This window comes from Trichomonas vaginalis, chromosome V, assembly GCF_026262505.1.
Source record: "Trichomonas vaginalis G3 chromosome V, whole genome shotgun sequence".
Classification (NCBI taxonomy): domain Eukaryota; phylum Parabasalia; order Trichomonadida; family Trichomonadidae; genus Trichomonas; species Trichomonas vaginalis.
The window spans coordinates 18,259,140-18,283,179 of NC_067207.1; the positions used below are offsets into that span (position 1 = coordinate 18,259,140).

General features: G+C 30.4%; 4 protein-coding genes and 4 non-coding genes across 8 annotated transcripts, besides 2 other annotated features; 3 read left to right on the forward strand and 5 right to left on the reverse strand.

Moving 5' to 3' along the window:
• Window positions 1–777: 777 nt before the first annotated feature.
• TVAGG3_0358950 (uncharacterized protein) lies at window positions 778–1,869 on the forward strand (the record flags this gene model as incomplete). Its single annotated transcript, XM_001323203.2, has 1 exon — window positions 810–1,370. The coding sequence occupies one exon, from the start codon at window positions 810–812 to the stop codon at window positions 1,368–1,370; it is 561 nt and encodes a 186-aa protein (XP_001323238.1).
• A 164-nt stretch (window positions 1,870–2,033) lies between these two features.
• Window positions 2,034–2,907, reverse strand: TVAGG3_0358960 (protein kinase protein; the record flags this gene model as incomplete). The annotated part of the gene is made up of 1 exon (XM_001323202.1): window positions 2,215–2,907. The coding sequence occupies one exon, from the start codon at window positions 2,905–2,907 to the stop codon at window positions 2,215–2,217; it is 693 nt and encodes a 230-aa protein (XP_001323237.1).
• Window positions 2,908–3,393: 486 nt separating this feature from the next.
• Window positions 3,394–10,770, reverse strand: TVAGG3_0358970 (A-type inclusion protein-related family; the record flags this gene model as incomplete). Its single annotated transcript, XM_001323201.1, has 1 exon — window positions 3,394–10,770. The coding sequence occupies one exon, from the start codon at window positions 10,768–10,770 to the stop codon at window positions 3,394–3,396; it is 7,377 nt and encodes a 2,458-aa protein (XP_001323236.1).
• A 399-nt stretch (window positions 10,771–11,169) lies between these two features.
• Window positions 11,170–11,253, reverse strand: TVAGG3_0358980. Its single transcript has one exon. It is a non-coding gene; the product is annotated as a tRNA-Tyr (tRNA).
• A 443-nt stretch (window positions 11,254–11,696) lies between these two features.
• Window positions 11,697–11,779, reverse strand: TVAGG3_0358990. Its single transcript has one exon. It is a non-coding gene; the product is annotated as a tRNA-Tyr (tRNA).
• A 118-nt stretch (window positions 11,780–11,897) lies between these two features.
• Window positions 11,898–13,479: a mobile genetic element.
• Window positions 13,480–21,055: 7,576 nt separating this feature from the next.
• Window positions 21,056–21,138, forward strand: TVAGG3_0359010. The gene has a single exon. It is a non-coding gene; the product is annotated as a tRNA-Tyr (tRNA).
• A 443-nt stretch (window positions 21,139–21,581) lies between these two features.
• On the forward strand, window positions 21,582–21,665 carry TVAGG3_0359020. Its single transcript has one exon. It is a non-coding gene; the product is annotated as a tRNA-Tyr (tRNA).
• A 24-nt stretch (window positions 21,666–21,689) lies between these two features.
• Window positions 21,690–21,812: a mobile genetic element.
• A 402-nt stretch (window positions 21,813–22,214) lies between these two features.
• TVAGG3_0359040 (uncharacterized protein) lies at window positions 22,215–23,291 on the reverse strand (the record flags this gene model as incomplete). Its single annotated transcript, XM_001323200.1, has 1 exon — window positions 22,215–23,276. The coding sequence occupies one exon, from the start codon at window positions 23,274–23,276 to the stop codon at window positions 22,215–22,217; it is 1,062 nt and encodes a 353-aa protein (XP_001323235.1).
• Window positions 23,292–24,040: the final 749 nt, after the last annotated feature.

The window sequence follows — 24,040 nt, forward strand, 5'->3', positions numbered from 1 at the left end:
GGATAATAATTTGGAATGAACACATTTCTAATCAAATAAAGCTCAAATGAAGTAATTAAGCATAAGATTCAAAAATGGTTTCACAAAGTGACTTTAGAAATCAAAGAATTACCCTCCAATTAATGAGCATAAAATGAATGAATATTGTCACTTTTTATTACTTTTATGAGCAGAACTTGCACTATTACTAAAACGTGTACAACAAACAGATATTGGGGAGATAAGAAGAGTCAAAAGCAAATTGAAAAAGAAAAGAAAGAGAAGCAAAAAAAGGAAAATGAAAATTTATTTAAAGGAAAACCTCATAGAATTTGCGATACGCCGTCAACATCACAACCTCCGCAAAGTAATGCTCCAAAATAGCATAACTTTTTTATATTTTTATATTTTTTTTTTTATTTAATCCAAAATATGAAGCCGCCACAACGATAGAAAGGCGATTAACTACATGTTTTCATCCATTTTTTGTTGTTTTTTAATTATTAAAAATAAATTACTTCATCAAAAAAAAATTGGTTGCAATATTTACTTCAAAATGATTGATTTCATTTCAAAACTACTTTTGTTAGTTGTATTATAAAAAAATATCAGGTTTTTTCTCATGTTATTGATTTTATATCATGTTTCAAAAAAAATTTGAGACCATTCAATTCAAATTTGAATAATATTAACTGCGTGTTTGCTTGGTCAGATTGTAGTTATGATTACTTCATCAAAATATGTTGAAAATATTTCTAACAAATTTTGGTAAAAGTGGAACAAAGAATTCACTTTTGGCCCGAGTGAACGGTTTCTTAGTTTTTGGTGAAATGAACCTTCCAAATGGACAGACTGATCACCGCGATAAGATTTCTCGAAGTATCACCGATCACAAAGCACAAATCGAGAAAACCGACGCAAGCAGGTTTGCTAAAAGGTATTCGCTACCAGAGTTGAAAGTTATCTTTGTTCGCATCATGAAACTCGAAGGCCTTACCTTACATTCTTATCAGTATAGATCAATTCTTTCAATGACGTTGATTATGCATCGTTATTGGGAACGTTTCAAGAAGTACCTTGATAGGAATGAACGTCTTACTTGCATACAAAAAGTCATGCGGGATGGAAAGGAGCAAGATGCTATTGTTACATTCGATCCAATTCATCAAGATCAGGATGGTGAAGGTTTGTCATTCTTCAAAAACAACGTTGGTGGTTTATTTCCGGATCATTCTCGAGAACAGAAGCACTCGCGTGCCGATGATCTTAAGGATCTGGATAAAGCCCTCGTTAGGCTGTCCGAACCCTCTCCGGAGGAGCCTTCTCAACCCTCTCCCTTCTGGGAAGAGGATCCCTCGGACTCCTTTTTTGAGGAGTTCATTCCCTTCTAAGATTCGGAGGAAGGGAAGTCTACTTATTAGACTTCATCTTACTTTCTCGTGGTGTCCATTTGCACCCCTGAAATTAATGTGATTTCTAGTAGTAGCATCTTTCAAAGTCAATAGATTAGATCTAGAGAAAGAAGACTTTTATTCTACTTTATAACTTACGGTTATTTAGAAAAAAAAGTTCTAATCTACTCTACTCTAATGTCTATCTAGAAATATTGACGCTTAAAACAAAAGTAGTTTTTGAATGCTAACGCACTCATATTAATCTTCATATTTTCTTAATGGTCTAAAGATTTTCTTTTGCCTTTGAAATCAAATTAACTTCTTTTTACTTCTTTATGATATGTTTTGCAAGTTATAATTGCTTTCCAAGTTCAAATTGGATGCAATAATATAACATTAAAGAATAAAATACCTTTGTAAGCTTAGAAATATGATGAGTGTCAACAAATTTGAGCTTAATTCATGTTAATTTTGAGTATTCATCTCCTAGAAATCTCCAAAAAAAATTCGAATTAAAAAATTTGCTATAAAAAATTGTTGAATTTATTATCATTTTTTGAATTTTCTGAAAAATTTGGAAATTTTATTATAAATTTAAAAGGACAAATATCTTTATTAATAAATTTTATTTACTTTTCTCACTGAAATATCATGCAACGTATGAAATTGTAATAATAATATTTTTTCCTAAAATAAAATCATATCAACAACCATAATCCAATATGAAATTGGAAAAAATAGATTCAATTTCAAACAAATTCATCTATAAGATAGATTCTTTATTAATTTATAAACTCTATATAACAAACAAACAATAAATATATACAAAACAATTGATTAATTATGCTCTATGTATTCTCATATTATACATAAACATATGATTCTTCTCTGACTTCTGTTTCATTAATTTTGTAGTCACTGGTTTTACGATTTTTTGAACTTGTGACATGGATCTAACACATACTTTTCTTGGTCTTGTAACAGGAGCGGCTGTGAATCTTGCGAAATAAGGAAGTTCGAGTAATTCGTCAACTGTAGCTCTATATTCTGGCTCTATAACGAGGCAATGCTCAATAACGTCTCTCAAATATATGTCAGATATCTTTTCAGTGGGTATTTCGCCACTGTTGATCATTCTGACGTAATTCAAATATGAGGTAGCGTTGAAAGGATAGTTGCCCGTTGCCATAAAGTAGAAAGTGGCACCAATGGCCCAAACATCAGCTTTCAGGAGGTTGTAAGGTTTTCCTTTGAAAGCTTCTGGAGGAAGGAAGAGAAGTGTTCCTTTGTAATCAGACTTGGAAGATTGATCGTTTTGATAGGAAGAAAGTCCGAAATCACAGACTTTGATTCTTCCGTAGTTATCGATCAGTAAATTACTTGGCTTGATGTCACTATGTGCAATATTCAGATCATGGCAAGCTTTGATGGCTTTGAGAATTTCATAGCAGTACTTGGCCATATACTTGTCTTCAACGCATCTGTTCTTTTTGATATACCTTGATAAATCCCATGGGCAGTATTCCATCAACATATAAACGTACCCGTTGAACTTATAATAGTCATAGAGATTGATGATAATGGGTTGAATAGACCATATATATGTTGCCAAATGAACCCTTACCAATGAGGGCCTTATATATGATTCCTTGTTCACTGAAATACGCTAATTCTTTGTCTTCCATATTATTTATGAAGTTTGAGGCTGAGCTTTTCAATTCAGGAAACTTCAGAAAACTTCGTTGAGTTTTCTGATATAATATATAATAATATGAGTGTAATACATTATCATTCATGCATATAACGAAGAGATTTATATGCCATATATCAATAATAAATCATCAGATTTCCATAATTTTATTGACAACAATACTCGAAGAAGATTTAGTGAAATTTAGTATGTGCACACAATCGACATCAGATTTATAAACAAATGGATATGATTAAACAGTTTTTTAAAAGAGTATTTTTAAAAATAATATCAAATAAAAAAATATCTATAAAAAAATATGAAGTATAATTAATTACCGAGGAAAGAAGATAAGACCGATCTGTGGTTCTCCTTCCATTTCCTCATTACATCCTGAACTTGGTCTTCATCGAGTCCAATGAACTCCAATATGATTGGAGCCATCTTTTCTTGTGTCTTTTGGTCCTGGCTGAAGAATTGAAGTAAGGTTGCTCTGAGATATTCAATTCTGAACGTATCAATTTGAAGTTTCTTCGTTTCAGACTGATTCTGGGCCTCAGCTGTTTGCTTCTGTTGCTCGTCGTATTCTATTTGGGCGGCCAATTGGTTTCTTTGCTGTTCAACAACTCTGAATTTCTTTCTTAAGTCGTTGAACTCTTTGGCTGCTTTGGCCAACTTGGCATCCAAATCCTTTTGGAATTCTATCTTAAGATTATCAATATCCTTCCTAAGAGACAATACATTTGCAGTTTTCTGGTCTAATTGAGTTTCAAGCTCTTTGTTCTTAGAGGCAACGTTTCTAAGTGACATATTCTCTTCGTTGGCCTTAATAAACCTTTCTTGCATCTGGGCAAATTCTTTATTCTGTTTTTCGATTTCGTTCTTCATCAAAACAATTTGTTTCATCATTTCATCGTTCTTCTTTACGAGTTCTTCCTTCTCTGACTCAAGTTTGGCCTTTTCATCTTCATTTGGAGTCGAAACAGCTTCTTCGCTTGGTTTGACTTCATTAGCAACTGGAGTCTCAGCAGGAACAACATTTTCTTGAGCAGTTGGCTGAAATTTGAGGTTAGAAATTTCATTTGTCAATTTCTCAACATTAGATGAGAGATTTGAGTTATCCTGAGTTAATTTCTCGATGTTTGCATTCAGTTCTGTCTTTTCTTCTGTTAATTTCGTAATTTCTTGCTTTGAATTTTCTGAATCCTTCTTCAAATCTTCATTTTGAGACTTCAGATCAGAAACTAAAGCCTTCAATTCGTCGAACTGAGCCTTATACATGTTTTCTGCAGCTGAAGTATCGTTCTGATCAATGATAGTCTTCAATTCTTTGTTAATTGTTTCGGATTCTTCGATCTTTTGCGTTAATTCATCCACTTCTTCGCGGAGAACTTGGTATTCCTTCTCACTGTCCTTTAATTTGGCCAATTCAGCCTTCAGAGACTTAAGTTCACTTTCAGCGTCACTTTTTTCGTGATTTTCAGTTTCATTTTGTTCAACTAATTCATCGATTTGTTGAAGGAGTTCTTCATTATCCTTCTCGGCCTTCTTAAGCTTAAGCTTCAATTCTTCGACGTTTTGAAGCTCTTTTTCGTAATCATTTCGTTGAACAACATTTTCTAACTGGGAAACCAAGAAATTCTTTTCTTCTTCTAATTTCTTCGTCAATTCCGACAGTTTCTTGTTCTCATTGGCCAGTCTTTCCACTTCATCTCTAATTTCCATCGACTCAGATTGATTAATCTTCGGTAATCCTGCGATAGAATTGTTCAACTCGAACTGCAAAGTGTTCAAATCGTCATGAAGCTTCTGGTTTTCCTCTTCTTTTTCTTTTAATTTCTTTTCAAGGGTCTTGAGCTCATTTGTATCGATACTTTGCTTGAGCTGTTCTCTGAGCTTGTTGTTTTCTTCGTTTACATTACCTAATTCTGCGTTCTGACGTAAAGCTTGGTCTAATTCTTCCTTTAGCTTCTTGTTTTCCTGTTTAACCTCAGTAGGATCTTCGAATTGACTGATTTCCTCTTCGAGTTTCTCGATTTCTGAGTTTTTGTCCTCAATTTCGGATTTCAATTTTTCAATAATTTCAGTCAATGTTTCTTTGTGCTTCTCATTGTCATCATCATCGCCCCAGATATTCTCTTTGCCGTTCTCCAGTTCGAATTTGAGGTTACTTACCTCAGCATTTAATCGATCAATTTCAGCTTGGTCGATTTTAGCTTTTTGAAGGGAATCCTTTCTTAGCTGTTGGAGTTCGTCCTTAAGGTCTTCATGTTCTGCTTCTTTCTCACCTAATTCATCGATTTCTGCATTCAAATTATCAATGATTTCTTTTTGTTTTTGAATTTCATTTTGAAGTTTTTCGATTTCTTCTTGGTCTTGTTTAGCCTTGGTGATGGAGTCTTTCCTGAGCTGCTCAAGTTCTTCAGTTATTTCTTCTATATCTGCTTCTTTTTCTTCGATTTGTTTCTTGAGATTTTCAATTTCTTCTTGATCTTGTTTTGACTTAGTTATTGCGTCTCTTCTCAACTGTTCTAGTTGTTCCTTGAGGTCTTCTATGTTTTCTTCTTCTTCATCTTTGTTGTTTTGTGATTCTTGAAGTTTTTGCTCTAATTCTTCAATCTTCTTCTGTTTCTCATCATTTGATTTAGATAATTCATTCAGTTTCTTATTTAATTCTTCAATTTCGGATTTAAGATTTTCAATGTTTTCTGTTTCTGTGTTTTCGTCACCCCAGCCATTGTTTTCTTCTTCTTTATTTTGTTCACTTGATTCAAGTTTCTTCTTTAATTCTTCAATTTCGGATTTGAGTTTATGAATTTCGTCTTCTTTTTCTTGGTTGTTGTTTTCGTTCGTTTCGCCACCTTCAAACAGTTGATTTTGTAATTCTTCGTTTTCTTGTTTCAAATCTTCTATTTCTTTCTTAAGTTTGTTGATCTCATCTGAGTCATTATTGTCTTCATGATCAAATGGTTTTTGTTGTTGTTGTTTAAGTTCTTCAAGTTGTTGTTTCAATAATGAAATCTTTTCTTCATAAATAGATTGGTCAGAATGAACATTAGAATTATTATTTTCATTATTATTAACATTATTATTATTATTCTTAGTTTGTTCAAGTTCTTGTTCACGAAGAACAAGTTCAGAGCGAAGATGTTCAATTTCTGAGCGAAGTTCGTTACTTGTAGAAATTGTTTCTTCTTCGAGTTCTTCAACTTGTTCACGCAATGTTGAAACTTCGTCGGAAAGTGTTTTGTTTTCCGAAACAAGTTTGTTGTTTTGTTTCTGAAGAGTCTTCTTTTCTTCACTAAGACTTTCGTTGTTGCGACGAAGTTCTTCGTTTTCGAACTCTAACTCTGTAATCTTTTCTTCTGTTTCATTAAATTCAACGGAAATATCTTTGGAATTATCATTTGTAGAATTATTAGAATTGATATCTTTCAGTTGTTGTTCGAGTTTCTCGTTCTTGCTCTTGAGTGTTTTAAGACCATTGGCAAGATCTTTGATCTTCTTGTTCAATGTTCGTTTCTCATTCTCTAATGCTGAAATTTGTGACTTATAATCTTCTGTTTCATTTTCATCGCCCCATCCATTTTCTTCTTGACCTTGATCTTCCTTTTGCTTCAACTGTTCTTTCAATTCTTCTATTTGTTTCTTGAGAGATTCATTTTCTGATTTAAGTTCTTCTGATTCGTTTTCTTCACCCCATCCATTTTCTTCTTCTTCCTTCGATTGCTGTTGATGGAGTGATTTATTTTCTTGTTGTAATTCAGAATTTTGTTTCTTCAATTGTTCATTATCGGATTCCAATCGTTTGATTTCTTCCTTTAGTGTTTCATTTTCTGATTTAAGATTATCAATGTTTTCTTCTTCTTTATTTTGTTCGGATTCTTCAAGTTTCTTCTTTAATTCTTCAATTTCTGATTTGAGTTTATGAATTTCTTCTTCTTTTTCTTGGTTGTTTCCAATTTCAAATAGTTGTGTTTGTAGTTCTTCGTTTTCTTTCTTCAAATCATCAATTTCATTCTTTTGTTTCTCATTTTCTGATTTGATTTCTGAAACATTTTGAAGTTGAGATTTGAGATCATTTATTTCTTCGTTTTGTTTCTCTTTCTCTGTTTGAAGTTCGTCAATTTGTTTGGCCAATTGTTCGATGTCTTCATCATTCTTTTCATTTGTTTGTTTCAATACTTCTATTTGTTTCTGCAAATCACTTCCATTTTCTTCTTCTTTTTGTTGCAACTGAGAAATTTCATTCTTCAAATCTGAAATTTCTTTTTGAAGTTTTTCGTTTTCTTCTTCTTTTTGTTTCTTCAAATCATCAATTTCATTGTTTTGTTTCTCTGTTTGTGATTGAAGTTCTTCATTCTTTTGATTTGATTCTTGTAGTTTTTGTGTTAATTCTTCAACTTGTGATTTGAATTTATTGATTTCTTCTTCAGAGTTATTTTCAAACAATTGTGTTTGTAACTCTTCATTTTCTTGCTTCATTTCTTCAATCTTCTTCTGTTTCTCATCATTTGATTTAATTGATTCATCCAGTTTCTTATTTAATTCTTCAATTTCTGATTTAAGATTATCAATGTTTTCTGTTTCTGTGTTTTCGTCACCCCAGCCATTGTTTTCTTCTTCTTTATTTTGTTCACTTGATTCAAGTTTCTTCTTTAATTCTTCAATTTCGGATTTGAGTTTATGAATTTCGTCTTCTTTTTCTTGGTTGTTGTTTTCGTTAGTTTCGCCACCTTCAAACAGTTGATTTTGTAATCCTTCGTTTTCTTGTTTCAAATCTTCTATTTCTTTCTTGAGTGAAATGTTTTCTTTCTCAAGTTCTTCATTGTTATTGTTACTGCTTTGACTCTGTTTAAGTTCTTCAAGTTGTTGTTTCAATAATGAAATCTTTTCTTCATAAATAGATTGGTCAGAATGAACATTAGAATTATTATTTTCATTATTATTAACATTATTATTATTATTCTTAGTTTGTTCAAGTTCTTGTTCACGAACAACAAGTTCAGAGCGAAGATGTTCAATTTCTGAGCGAAGTTCGTTACTTGTAGAAATTGTTTCTTCTTCGAGTTCTTCAACTTGTTCACGCAATGTTGAAACTTCGTCGGAAAGTGTTTTGTTTTCCGAAACAAGTTTGTTGTTTTGTTTATGAAGAGTCTTCTTTTCTTCACTAAGACTTTCGTTGTTACGACGAAGTTCTTCGTTTTCGAACTCTAACTCTGTAATCTTTTCTTCTGTTTCATTAAATTCAACGGAAATATCTTTGGAATTATCATTATTTCCATTATTTGCGTTCTCTTTCAGTTGTTGTTCGAGTTTCTCGTTCTTGCTCTTGAGTGTTTTAAGACCATTGGCAAGATCTTTGATCTTCTTGTTCAATGTTCGTTTCTCATTCTCTAATGCTGAAATTTGTGACTTATAATCTTCTGTTTCATTTTCTTCTCCCCATCCATTTTCTTCTTGACCTTGATCTTCCTTTTGCTTCAACTGTTCTTTCAATTCTTCAATTTGTTTCTTGAGAGATTCTGTTTCGTTGTTTTGTTTAAGTGTTTCGTTTTCTTTCTTCAATTGTTCGATTTCTGATTTAAGATCTTCTGTTTCATTTTCATTACACCATCCATTTTCTTCTTGACCTTGGTCTTCTTTTTGATTCAATTGTTCTTTAAGTTCTTCAATTTGTTTCTTAAGATTTTCATTCTCTGATTTAAGTTCTTCTGATTCGTTTTCTTCCCCCCATCCGTTCTCATCTTGCTCGGATTGATGTTTCTCAAGTTCTTCTTTCAATTCTTCAACTTGTGACTTATAATTATTATTTTGTTGTGACAAATCAGAGATTTCCTTCTGTAAAGATTGAATTTGAGTCTTCAACTTCTCGATTTCTTCATCGTTGGAGTTGTTTTCGTTGTTCTGGAATAATTCTTCATTTAATTCTTGGTTTTCTTTCTTAATCTGTTCAATTTCCTTGTTCAAATTCTCTATTTCATCATTCTTGGCCTGAATTTCGGATGATTTCGAAGATATCTCTTTTTGAAGTTCCGAAATTTGTTTCTTCTGTTGTTCAATTTCTTCACTCTTGTTGTTTTCGAACATTTCCTGCTGCAAATGTTCATTCTCTGTTTTAATATCGTCATTTTGGATTTGCAAATCTTGGAGTTGTTTCTTGAGATTTTGGATCTCTGCTTCATAGCTTGCATTATTTGCAGTTTGTTGCTTAAGTTCCTCTATCTGCTTCTGCAATGAAGAATTTTCTTCATTAAGCTTAGAAATCGTTGCTTGGTCGTTGTCATTCTTGGTTTTGAGCTTTCTAAGGGCATTAGCAACATCAACAAGCTTCTTGTCCAGCTGTTGCTTCTCAGTTTGGAGTTTTGCAAGTTGAGAATCTGAATTTCCTTCATGATCTTGAGCTTCAGCAAGTTTTTGCTTGAGGTCTTCAATTTGTTTGCTATCATCATCAATGATTTGCTTCAATTGTTCGGTTTCTTCAGAATAAGATTTCTTATTTTCTTCTAATTGCTTTTGAAGCTCAGTAATCTGATTTTGAAGCTCTTCTTCATTGTTGTTGTCATTCCATCCATCTTCATTTTCTTGAATTTGGTTTTGGAGCTCAGAATTTTCTTGTTTTAATTTTTCGATCTCAGATTGAAGTTTATCAACAGTATTTGTATTCTCTGTTTGAAGTTTGGCATTTTCTGCTTTCAAACTTTCAATAATCTTCTGGAATTCGATAATTTGAGATTTGTATTTTTCAATTTCGACGTTTTGAGTTTCATTGTTGAAATTTTGTAATTGCATGTTGCTTGTCTTAAGATCGTTGATCTCTTGGTCTTTCTGAGCAATTTGTTTCTTTAATTGAACGACTGCTTTCTTTAATCTTGAAAGATCAGAGTTTTTATCGTCTGAACTGGCATCTTTTTGACTTTCTGCTTTCAATTGTTCGTTTTCTTCGGATGATTTCGAATTATTTTGGTTGAGTTCGGCAATTTGAGCTTTTAATGAAGCAATTTCATCAGATAATGAATCTTTAGCAGCTAATTGATTCTTTAAGTCTGTAATTTGGGCGTTTAACTCTTGTTCTTTTTGAGCAAAAGCATTTGTATTTTGTTCTGAGGAATTTGCGGCTAATTTGGCTTGTTCAAGCTCTTCTTTTAATTTGTTGATCTGAATATCTTGATCGGAAATTGTTTGGAGAAGAGTTTCTTCGGCCGATTTATCTTCGGACTTAATATTCTCCATTTTTTGTTGTAACTCTGTAGATTCAGTAGAAAGCTTATCAGTTAACTCCTTATATTGTTGAATTTGTTGTTGAAGCTCTGAATTCTGATCTTTCATAGTTTTATTTTCAGATTCAAGAGTTTCGATTTTCTGCTCAAATTCTTGAACGACTTCTTCTAGTCCAGAATCATTTTGCGATGCTGTACTTGTAGTGTTTTTCATGTTTTCGATTTCTTTTGCAAGATCTTCAATAAGCTTTTCTTTTTCCTCGATCTTTTTATCGCATTCTGCTAACTCATTAGTAAGAGTTGCAGTGGTTTCTCTTTCTTCGATTAATGCATCAGAACATTTCTGAATTTGTGCTTGATACTCTGCCTGAGTGCGTTTTAGTATATCATTTTCTTTTGAAAGAGATTTATTCTTCGCAACATACTTTGCGAGAACCGCCTTCACTTGCTGAATATCTTCAGACGCAGGAAGGGGAGTCTCCTCCATTTTTAAATTTTAAACTTCTATAAAATTTTAGGGTTCGAAATCTTCTCTCCATATAGATCTTTATTTATTGCTCAATAAAAATATTCAGCCTTTTTTTTCAGCTAATTTTTATCGCACCATACCTAATGAACTTTCGCACTGTCATCTTCTCTGGAGAGGCCATTACACTGTGAAGCCTTTTCATAGACGTATTCCTTACAGTGAGAGAGACAGACATTAGTCTAGGGTTTGTTTTCAAAACCAAGAAATGTCTTCTGAGTTCATATTTCAAATTAAGAGGCTTACAAGATATTCCGGAAGAAAGATCAAGCAATACTGATATTCATCAACATTTTTTAGCAAATTTCATGAGCAATTCATACGGATCTCCACATATTAATCAATCGGGAAAAAAAGTAATCCGACCAGCCGGATTTGAACCAATGACTCCGGGATAACCACAATTCTACAGTCCAATGCTCTAACCAACTGAGCTATGGTCGGTTTACATTTTTTAGCCTTTATTAGCTTTTATAATAATAAATAAGTACTTTTTCAAAATTTTTGGTAAAAAATTATATTACAGCAGACGAATTATGACATCATATCCAGCTATTGAAGCTATATACATTGATCTTAAATGTAAATCCTTCATTAAGTAAGAATCTTGAAAATTGTTTTCAAATCTTTCTTTTATAATACCTTATAGACAAACATCATCTGATTTTCATCTATATAATTCCAAATAAAACATGATTATCTGCGCTTAATAAGTTCATTTCATTATATACAAGGATGTTTTTATAATAATTTACAATCAAATGCATATAGATATAAATTATAGAAACCAATACACTATATATTGATATTCATCAACATTTTTTAGCTAATTTCATGAGCAGTTCATACGGGTCTGCACATATTAATCAAAAAAAATAAAAAAGTAATCCGACCAACCGGATTTGAACCAGTGACCCCGGGATAACCACAATTCTACAGTCCCATGCTCTTCCAACTGAGCTATGGTCGGTTACATTTCTATTGAAATATTTTTAATTAATGAGGAAAATTTGATAAATATGAATTCTTCTATTCATGTTCTTGTTTGATATTAAGGGTCCACTCTCCGGCCAAGCGAAACCTATCCTAAAGGTACATTCACTATTTTTGACAAAATTTTAAATTTTCATGGGGTTGTAAATCTTATAATAACTAGATGAATAAGGAATGAATCCCAGTATAATGTGCATCATTATATTAAACACTATATGTAAGGCTAATGATTCTATTAACACTTATGAAGATCTATAGTATTTGAGCAGATAAATTTGATAATTTCCAAAAGTCTTATATTTCAAAATTAAAGTGTGCGAATGCATTTAAATGAGAGCAAAAAGAGATTGATGCTGTTAAAACTAGGTGTTAATTTGCAATTATTTCGCATCACAAGAACTACCCAGTAAATTCGGCTATCTTTCTTTGCAATTATTCTCCATTATACATATAATATAATGGTTAGGGTTTGAAGAAAAGTTACTAGAGAATTATTGACTTTTGAAATAATGCAGAATTTTACTTGAAGAAATCATTAATTTATGAGTTCCAAATTGCTAAGCATGACGAAGGATCATTAAATTTGCTACAATTAAATACACTTATTGCAGAATTAAGATTTTTGAAATTAAAAGTTTGAAATATTGCCTTTTTGAATAAAATTTAAATTTTATTATATAATCATGATAATATCTTATAAAAATTAAAAGAAAATTTTTAAACCATTCAAATATTTTGAATGTCTTATCAATTTAAAATATTAAAAGATAGCTTGATTTTATCATCATTAGTTGTTATCAAAGTTTTCTTCTTTTGATGAACAACAGTAAATGATTTGTTAATTACTTGTCTTCCTTTTTCGCAGCAAAATCAAAAGTTATGATGATAATCTTGCTCTCAATTTTTGAAACTCTCTGATTTACAAGTAAGCATTCCTTTGGAAAAGCAGTCCTATTCTGTTTTCAAGATATTTTAAAGCCTCTATTTCATACAATGCGCAGATCTATTCGAAATTGCAAGAACTCTCAAGAAAAATGCAGCAGCAAAGAAGATTCCATAGTTTCTAGCATCAAAAATTTACAACCTTAATACAACAGTTAAAGAGAAGCTCGAAAAGAAAATATTTAACCATAAAGCTGGAAACCATTCGATATCTACTATTGGATCTAATAAAAAGTTAATTATAACATATTTAACATGCTATTTGTTGACTTTGTTCCATTATATTACCATATATATCTTTTTGAAATCTAAAATATTTTTACGATTTTAACCATGTGTTGTTGAAACCATATATCCATCTTAGCTAAAGTATAGTTTATGAGTCTGTCACCATCTAACGTATGAATTTTCAAAAATGTCAAATATGTTCATTTTTTCTGTAGATTCAGCCATAATTTCACGTTGTTATACTATTCAACTATTATCTAATATTTTTATCGATTTAAATATATGATAAGATGCTTAGTTCTCCTGGAAATCGATTTTTAATCGCAATTTTAACTTTCCAAAAAATTCAAAAATAAAAATCCCTCTCAATTTTCTAAGTTTTCTAACTCGCCAAATCTCTAGCCAAATTTTTTTTGGCCCGTATAAATATTGTTAGGCACTATATAGGGATGCTATTTATCCTATTTTCATCCCATTTTACTGTTATCGCCTAGTGAATGTACCTTTCCTATCCTTTAATTTCAATATCAAATTTCAAAACTAAGATCAAAATTCTCCAAAATAGTTCATGATATTAATATTTTCAAATAGTATTGACGGCTAAAAAAAATTTAAAATGTTATACTCTCTCAATTTTCTGAGAATGAAAAAAAATCTCATTTTAAGTGATTTTAAACATAAAATTCTTTATTTTAAGCATGGGGATAACACCTTTTGTTGTGTTATCAATAATGAATTGGTATTCATTGCGTAAAATTGGGAAATTCTTCCTTCAAAATATTATCTTATAAGATTAATTTCGAGTTGGACAGCCAAATGGTTATAAGTGGGATCATTGGGGATAGATGGTGCATTTATCCTTCTGCGTTCAAGAATCGATGGCGTGTTTTTTCCATGAGTTGAAGCTCACTAAAGCACTTTTATTTTATGCATTTTATTTTTTATTCATTCTCAAAAATATGAGAGATTATAAACATTTAAATTTTATTTTGCAGTCAATACTATGCTAAAATGATATTCAGCAATTTTTGGGGTAGGGATTTTGGGGGGCTCCCTTCGGTCGCTCCCCCCAAAATCCCTACCCCAAAAGTGAATAACATTTTGCAAAAATTAGTATATCTCAATTACCCTATAATTTTATGAATATGGCACTTTTCGTCGATTTTCAAAGAATTAAATCGCTTCTATCTCAATAACTAATAAACATATAAGATTTTTGAAAGTATATATATAGTGTACTACATCTCAAGATATTATTAATATGTATTAGAAAGAATAATATATTGGATTTTGATATCACAAAATGACTTTTCAATTTATTGTAGTTCCTCACAGAGTTGAGATTCTACGGAAAAATATAACATTTATCTATAAAGTGAAAATTTAGAGGTATATTTCGTAAGATATTTCCTCTCTGATTACAAGAACTATTGTGAGCTATCAATCTAATGAAAGAGAGCAGATTTGGCCGTAATGAAAATGCAATACTTCGAAAATCAATGCAAAAAAGATTAATTTGTTAGAAACAATCGACTATGACACTGAATTCTAAGAGCAAACGTTTACATTAGGATATTTTGATCATTTCCAAATATTGCAAAATTGCATTTAAACAAGTTAAGGAGAATACTATATTAACCGTGTTGTGAGGAAATATAACAATTTTAAAGATTTTGCGACAGAATTTGAAAAAATATGAAAATCAGATATATAAAAATTGAATAAAATAACATTATGATGGAATATAAGTAGATGAGCTATTAATGCTGCTATGATTTAAAATTGAGTAGTAATGAAATAGAATTTCGAAAAAAATTAATGTAATCGTATGAAAGCTTTGATCCAAATAATTAATATTCGCAAATATTTTAACCTACTAATAAAATTCTGATTATATTAAGATATTTTAAAAATGAGATTCCAAATTGAATGGTGATGGAGATGAAAATTTTTAAAAATATAAATAAGAGGATAAATTGATTGAGATATTAACTAGTAAATATTTGAAAAAGTAAATTATTTGAAATCCTTTAAAAATGTTACGGATAAAAGCTATATAAATAAAATGACTGGTGTGGTTGGTTAGCTTAATGTGTAATATCAAAAAGAATTAATGGGTGTTGTGAAGTGAGCAACTTTGAGAAGAATCATTTGTGATTCTTGTCAAAGTTGAATCAAAGACAACAATTGATAGACAATTGTTGTCTTTGTGTACAACATTCACTTGAATTATAAACAATAACAAGTGTTTGTTGTTCACTGAGCAACTTTGAGAAGAATCATTTGTGATTCTTGTCAAAGTTGAATCAAAGACAACAATTGATAGACAATGGTTGTCTTGTGTTCGATAAACACGTGTTATTTATGAATATACACGTGTTTGTTGTTCACTGAGCAACTTTAGAAGAATCATTTTGTAATACTTTGAAACACAAAATAGCATATTATGCTTTTATTTATCTATATGTGTCATTTTGGGAGACATTGTCTATGCAAGTCTCCCAGAATGACACATTCATACACAATCTTCTTCTGATTGTGTATCTTTTGTCAACAAAGTGCAACAGTGCACTGTTATTGTGTGCTATGTGTCATTGTGGGAGACATTGTCTATGCAAGTCTCAGAATGACACATTCATACACAATCTTCTTCTGATTGTGTATCTTTTGTCAACAAAGTGCAACAGTGCACTGTTATTGTGTGCTATGTGTCATTGTGGGAGACATTGTCTATGAAGTCTCCAGAAACAACATGCACATTCTTTCTCAACATGTTCTTACACTCTATTAAAACTATTCATAAATACAATTTCAATCTTATCCTCATTTTCTTCCTATTACACGTATCGAATCCCAACCTACTGAAACACTTATTCCTCACAATCATTCGCAAATTTTTCTAATCTATGTTTTCTCAACTATTATCCTTTACCTTCATAACAGCATTTAAATATTCCTAATGAAATTTAATGTTTTCCTATTAAATACTAATTTACACAAAAATGGTTTTATCAAATCTTTATGAAGTTATTAAATTCCAGATTATATTGCTTACTTTGCAAGCTAACTATAATATAGTGTGATAGCCTTATTGAGCTTTGATCAAATACTCCTTCGTCCGTTAAAAATTAAGATGCGTTTAAAAAATCGGAAAAAAATCTTTTGTTTTATTTTTAATTTTTCAACCGATAAAACTTTTTAGAAAAACTCCAAATTCCAAGAAATGCTTAGATTCAATATGAAGAACATATTCATACAGTCATTTCGTTTCAAATTTCAATTTTCAAATCGAACAAAGCTGCAAATTTGAATACTTTACAAAATTTTGAAACGTCTTTTCCCGAATGAATATTGAGTTTCAAGCCGGACAAGCTATAGCAAAACTGATCCTTATGACCCACTCTATCATTTTGGTTTTTTTTGCAAAACGTGGGTAAAATCCGTGTAAATGCTCAGATACATGTGGCCAATAATATTTGAATACTGACAGGTCCGGATATTAGGTTTAAATAGCTGATTTAATTCGAAATATGAAAAAAGATGAAATCTCAATGTAATATAGTAAATTAAGAATCAGTATGAATGGTTATATGATTTTGATAAAAGAAAACTGAATGAAATAGAAAAAAAATTTGAATCTCAGAATTTAAAAGTAATGAAAGAAGAAAAAGTGGATTTAGGGGTTTTATGATAGGTTATTGTCGGGTATTAGAAGTAAATATGTTGAAGAGAGATATTCAGTTAATATGAGACAAAATTAAAACACGAAAAGTGCATAATGCACTCTTGTCGGTCGAAGTTCCGCAATCGTATTCTAATTGCGGAAGATTGTCTCATTTTGGGAGACATTGTCTATGCAAGTCTCCCAGAATGACACATTCATACACAATCTTCTTCTGATTGTGTATCTTTTGTCAACAAAGTGCAACAGTGCACTGTTATTGTGTGCTATGTGTCATTGTGGGAGACATTGTCTATGCAAGTCTCCCAGAATGACACATTCATACACAATCTTCTTCTGATTGTGTATCTTTTGTCAACAAAGTGCAACAGTGCACTGTTATTGTGTGCTATGTGTCATTGTGGGAGACATTGTCTATGCAAGTCTCCCAGAATGACACATTCATACACAATCTTCTTCTGATTGTGTATCTTTTGTCAACAAAGTGCAACAGTGCACTGTTATTGTGTGCTATGTGTCATTGTGGGAGACATTGTCTATGCAAGTCTCCCAGAATGACACATTCATACACAATCTTCAATTCTTGTTTTAATTTTGTCTCATATTAACTGAATATCTCTCTTCAACATATTTACTTCTAATACCCGACAATAACCTATCATAAAACCCCTAAAGCCACTTTTTCTTCTATTTTACTTTTAAATTCTGAGATTCAAATTTTTTCTATTTCATTCAGTTTTCTTTTATCAAAATCATATAACCATTCATACTGATTCTTAATTTACTATATTACATTGAGATTTCATCTTTTTTCATATTTCGAATTAAATCAGCTATTTAAACCTAATATCCGGACCTGTCAGTATTCAAATATTATTGGCCACATGTATCTGAGCATTTACACGGATTTTACCCACGTTTTGCAAAAAAAACCAAAATGATAGAGTGGGTCATAAGGATCAGTTTTGCTATAGCTTGTCCGGCTTGAAACTCAATATTCATTCGGGAAAAGACGTTTCAAAATTTTGTAAAGTATTCAAATTTGCAGCTTTGTTCGATTTGAAAATTGAAATTTGAAACGAAATGACTGTATGAATATGTTCTTCATATTGAATCTAAGCATTTCTTGGAATTTGGAGTTTTTCTAAAAAGTTTTATCGGTTGAAAAATTAAAAATAAAACAAAAGAATTTTTTTCCGATTTTTTAAACGCATCTTAATTTTTAACGGACGAAGGAGTATTTGATCAAAGCTCAATAAGGCTATCACACTATATTATAGTTAGCTTGCAAAGTAAGCAATATAATCTGGAATTTAATAACTTCATAAAGATTTGATAAAACCATTTTTGTGTAAATTAGTATTTAATAGGAAAATATGAAATTAGATTAGTCAAACATATAAATTGTTATTATATGAAATGATAACAATTGATAAAACATACAGATTGGAAGATTAGGTGAATTTTTGTGATGAATAGGTGTGTTTGTATGTAATGCCTCTATAGTATATTCATAATAAAAATTAGTATACTATAAAAACTTGATTTGAGAAGAAAATTAATGTGGAATAAGAAGATTGTAGAGAAACGTCTCATTCTGTGAGACAGTCACAAATAATATCTCCTTACCATATCAAATCCTTAAATTTTATATATGCTATTTTTTTAATCTTTTAAAAATTTCTCTTTAACTCTCTTCAAAGACTTTCTTTTATGTCAAAAATTTGTTTCACTTTGCCCCAACTCATATACTCTAAAAATAATAACAATAGCCAAATATATAAAATTAATTTTTAATTCATTAAAATTATATTTATTCAAAGTAAATCCTCATATAAACTTCTATGAACCATCCTCATCTGTTAATTCAATCAAGTATTCTAAGAAATTTGGGCAATTTTCTTCGAATAATTGGCTCTCATATGATAAATCTATTAATTCAATTTTGTCATGCATAAAATCATACTTTCCGAATATGCAATAGCATTTTTCAAGAGCCAACAATAAATCAATTTTAAATCTTAGACTGTTATTATTAAATGATTCAAGTAGTCCTTCCTCCAATAAAAAGTGGTACATTATTTGTTGATCGTTCTGTGAAAATTCGAAATTTAAGATACAATAGCAAATTATCTGAACGAAAAAATTTTTCTTGCTAGAATTGTAATCATTATAATTATCAATAATATTTGAAAAAAGACCGCTATAAAAGATAAAATCTTGATCGAAATGCGTAAAAACAATGAAAAGTATCTGATTGAAGAATTCTGGAACGCTTTGGTCTAGACACCACCATATGTAACGGTTAAGAGAGAACTGTTGATCTTGCATTATAAAGTCTACTAGTGAAATTTCGTTATTCATTAAAGAATACAATAATGTACCTATTTTCTTTTGTTTATTATGTGTTGATTTGTTTTGCCATTGAAAATAACATAGATATGTATCATCGGATTCTAATGCTAAAATTTTAAAGTCGTAATAAATAACAATCCGGGTAAAAACAAGGATATTTTCGTCAAATGCATCTATTTTGTCAACAGGAAATGGTATCTTGGAGACACAATCACCAATATCAATATTTTCAACATCTTGTTTATAAGATTTGATATTCATTAAAATTTGATATAAAAAAGTAAATTCATTGCTCAGAAAATTGAGAAAATTGAGAGTAACCGCCAAATAAGATTTTTAAAAATAAAGAACTAAGGGTATAGTATATGAGAAGGAAGAATCCAAAATTTTATTTTTAAGGTTTTGCAAGAAATATTTTTATTAATAAACGGTAGAATAATAATAGGAATATCGATATTAAAAAAGAAATACATGAAATAAATAAAAATTTGATTCAACTTTGACAAGAATCACAAATGATTCTTCTCAAAGTTGCTCAGTGAACAACAAACACTTGTTATTGTTTATAATTCAAGTGAATGTTGTACACAAAGACGACAATTGTCTATCAATTGTTGTCTTTGATTCAACTTTGACAAGAATCACAAATGATTCTTCTCAAAGTTGCTCAGTGAACAACAAACACTTGTTATTGTTTATAATTCAAGTGAATGTTGTACACAAAGACAACAATTGTCTATCAATTGTTGTCTTTGATTCAACTTTATTAAAAATTTTAATTATATCTTTTAATTTATATTTATTTACGTTCACATTTCTTTTATATCCTTTATATTAATATAAAATTTCGGTTGATCTTCACTCTTTTTCACATTTTTTTTCAATAAGATACCCAATTTTTGTATTTATTCTGATTAATATTTTTCAATGTTAATTTTATTGATATCTCAAACTATTTCAACATTTAGTTTTTTAAAAACTCTATTTTTTGTTCTCTCTCTCAATTTTCAAAAGTCATTAATTTTGCATTACTTTATTTAAAATATAATTAACATTGGATAAAAACATTTATTATAATGCCATTTTGGATCAATCTTATGATATTTCAAATCTTTTAAAATACACTCATTCATAACAAATAGTTGCCCTAGACATGTGCGTAACCTCTGTGTACGATATTCCAACACCTTACGACCTGTATGCAAGTTTTTAATTATTGAATAAAAAAACAACAACATACCGTACTTCGAGTATAAAACATGTATACCCTAATAAAAACAAAAATTAGGACATATTTGATTTATGATTTCTTTTCACAAATCGAAATTTTGATCTCTCAATTTTAAACATTTTTCAAAAAAAAACTTATAAATATATTTCTTATTGTATAATATTGAAAAATAAATCATCATGGATGAATATTACTAGTACTTCAGAATTATTTATTTTTTCGATCTAAATATAGAAATAATATCTACTCTATATAAAAATAACAATTATTTAATTTTATTGAAATTTTTATTATTTGATTAATATATTTTATGTGATATCTTAAATAGCAATAAAAACTACACCACATAGTTATTCTAGGGTACCTTCATCTACTTCTAGAATTATAGGCTCTGGATTCGAATCTATGGTGCGCTATTGATAAAGTAAATTTCTCCATAGGCCCCCAAAAAATTGACAACCCAGGAATTAAAGGGTATTTCAATAATCTCTTTGTCTTATCTCATAAGTTTTGTTATAACGTCTACTATGGACTATTTCCAAACTTTCCCTCTTTCATTGTTTTTTGTACAATGTTTATTTATTGAGATATGAAGCATTTTAGGAGAGGGAAATTTAAGGTTATCTCATCGTAAACCCTCTATTTGATTGAGATTCTCACCGAATTACTTAATAAATATATGGCCTAATCATTTAAAATTTATATCAAATTCAAAGATGTCTTCAATTTTCGCTTTGATTTGATCTATATTTTTTCAAATTAATTGATTTATCAAATTTTCCTCATTAATTAAAAATATTTCAATAGAAATGTAACCGACCATAGCTCAGTTGGAAGAGCATGGGACTGTAGAATTGTGGTTATCCCGGGGTCACTGGTTCAAATCCGGTTGGTCGGATTACTTTTTTATTTTTTTTGATTAATATGTGCAGACCCGTATGAACTGCTCATGAAATTAGCTAAAAAATGTTGATGAATATCAATATATAGTGTATTGGTTTCTATAATTTATATCTATATGCATTTGATTGTAAATTATTATAAAAACATCCTTGTATATAATGAAATGAACTTATTAAGCGCAGATAATCATGTTTTATTTGGAATTATATAGATGAAAATCAGATGATGTTTGTCTATAAGGTATTATAAAAGAAAGATTTGAAAACAATTTTCAAGATTCTTACTTAATGAAGGATTTACATTTAAGATCAATGTATATAGCTTCAATAGCTGGATATGATGTCATAATTCGTCTGCTGTAATATAATTTTTTACCAAAAATTTTGAAAAAGTACTTATTTATTATTATAAAAGCTAATAAAGGCTAAAAAATGTAAACCGACCATAGCTCAGTTGGTTAGAGCATTGGACTGTAGAATTGTGGTTATCCCGGAGTCATTGGTTCAAATCCGGCTGGTCGGATTACTTTTTTCCCGATTGATTAAGGGTGCGCTTACCACTTTCTGACATTCTCTCAAATTTCTTGTTTAAGGTTTTATTTTCTATACCTCTTCACGCCTGTATATCTCTTTTTGAAAGAGTGTCAGAAAGTGGTAAGTGCATCCTTAAGCTCTTAACAGTCCATTTAGAATGTTGTAGACATTCATCGAAATTAAATATAGTTTATGACCCTTTCCATATTATCCTATGAATCTCTCGACTTGAGATATGGATACTCTAAATTGGAATATAGGTTTGTACTTAAAACATGAATAAAATGCATTGATTTTTCCCAACAGAACTTCTATCTATTTTCTCAACAGTCAAAGATGAAAGAAGCTTCTTTCATGCTATTTGTTAAGTTGAGACAATTGATCATCACATCATTAACTTACCTAGCAGAGGTCCGATTAATGATTCATGGTTGGAATGTTGCCATTAGACATATCAACATTTTTGATTATTGTATAAATTCACTTGAGTTTATTAAATTTTTTTTTAAATTTTATTTGCAAACAAAAACACAATATTTTAATTTGATGCATAGTTAGCTCTCTTGCGTGGAGTTCTTGGAGTTGATGGCTTTGATATTGCACCACGTTTAGGAATTATGATACTTGATGATTTGTTCTTGAAGAACATATTTCTTCTTGGGACACGAGCTGTTTGTGGAGCTCTTGGTATTCGTGGGGAATCATCTAATGGCTCATTTACGAGTTTATCTAACTTTTCTTGGAGATGATCAATTGATCTTTGTGCACGAAGCAATTCACGGTCTCTATATCTGTTCATCTTAATAAGATCTCTATCTAATTGCTCAATACGTAGTTGGTATTTTTGATCTAAACTCTTTTCGAGTTCATCTCTTTCAATATGAAAAACAGCTTTCCATTCTTCTCTATTTTGTGCCTTTTCTTGCTCAATCATCTCTTCAAGCATCTGTTTCAGCCTACTTGCTTCTTTAAGATTGCCAGATTTACCTGTAACGTAAATTGTGTGACGAAGTTCAACAATCTTAGGTGAAAGCTTTTTGAATGATGGTGGTGGATCACCATTGAATGTACTATCGAGATCTGCAAGTTCTTTCTCGTTTTCTTTCTGTAATGTTTCTAATTCTTTTATTTTGTTCTTCTCGGCATTTGAAATGACTTGATCCCATCTAAGTTTTAGTTGATCGTAGTCATTTTGCGCCGCTGTTAATTTCTGCTCGAGATCGTTATATTTCAAAGAAATTGATGCTTCTTCTTTCATCGAACCAACTTTAGCAAGGACTGCTCTAGCAGCAGCATCGCATTGTTTTGCAACATCCATCATTCCAATTGTCATAGCTTGATATCTTTTGTTATGGATAATTGCAACAATTGGTTTTGAGTTCTGAATTGTAATCCCTTCGATATCGAGAGTATTGATTGCCTTGTTAGCTAATTCCTCAGGTGATTGCGGTGAAGGAGGATTGATAATTTCATCCATTCCTTTTTCTTCTGGCGCAGTTTCGATCATTGCTGGCCTATTTTTCTCAATTTTAACAGATGAATTATGGCCTCGAGGGGCAATTCTCACACGTGGAGATTGCGGTTGAGAAACTTCAGTCATCTGTTGTAAAATCTGTTACAAACACAAAAAAGTGACACCTGTCAGATACTATTACGACACCCAATTTTTATTTATCAGTTACATCGGATTGCATAAACGAACGATTTGAATCCAAATTAGTTAAAGTGAGATTTAAACAAACCCGATGTTTTAGCATTCATTTCTTTTTCTGTATATTTTTTGAAAGTTTATTGTCGACTAGAAAAGAATGTTTAGAGACTTCTCATCTATAACATGCCCGTGGAAATACATTTGCTATAGTTAAACTACTTTTAGTTAATGATTTTCGGATAATATTGATTCTATACAAAAGACATCGTCTGAATACTGTTAATATATCAAAGGAAAATAAAGTGTGATGATAAAACATTTATAAATCAGAAATATTATCAGGTTTAGGGCGAATATCGAATATTCAAAGTTGAAAGAGGAAATCCAAAATCTTGAAGTGCGGTAACAAATGAGATTATGGATAAGAATCTGGATCCTAAAGAATTCAATAAAATTATTTTCCAATTTCTTATTGCTCAAAAAAATTTATGCCCATTCAAACATTTATTCAACAAAATATAAAGTAAAGTTATTAATTAACCAAAATAAAGAATATATATGTCGAATTTCAAAGCTGTTGTTTCTGAAAGTTGTGAAAGATTAAATATTTACAAAAATAATTATAAATTTGTAACTGTGGCAATAATATGAACTCATCTTTCTGAAAATGTTTGATTTTAGGTTTTCAATAGTTCGGAATATTCAATTAGCTT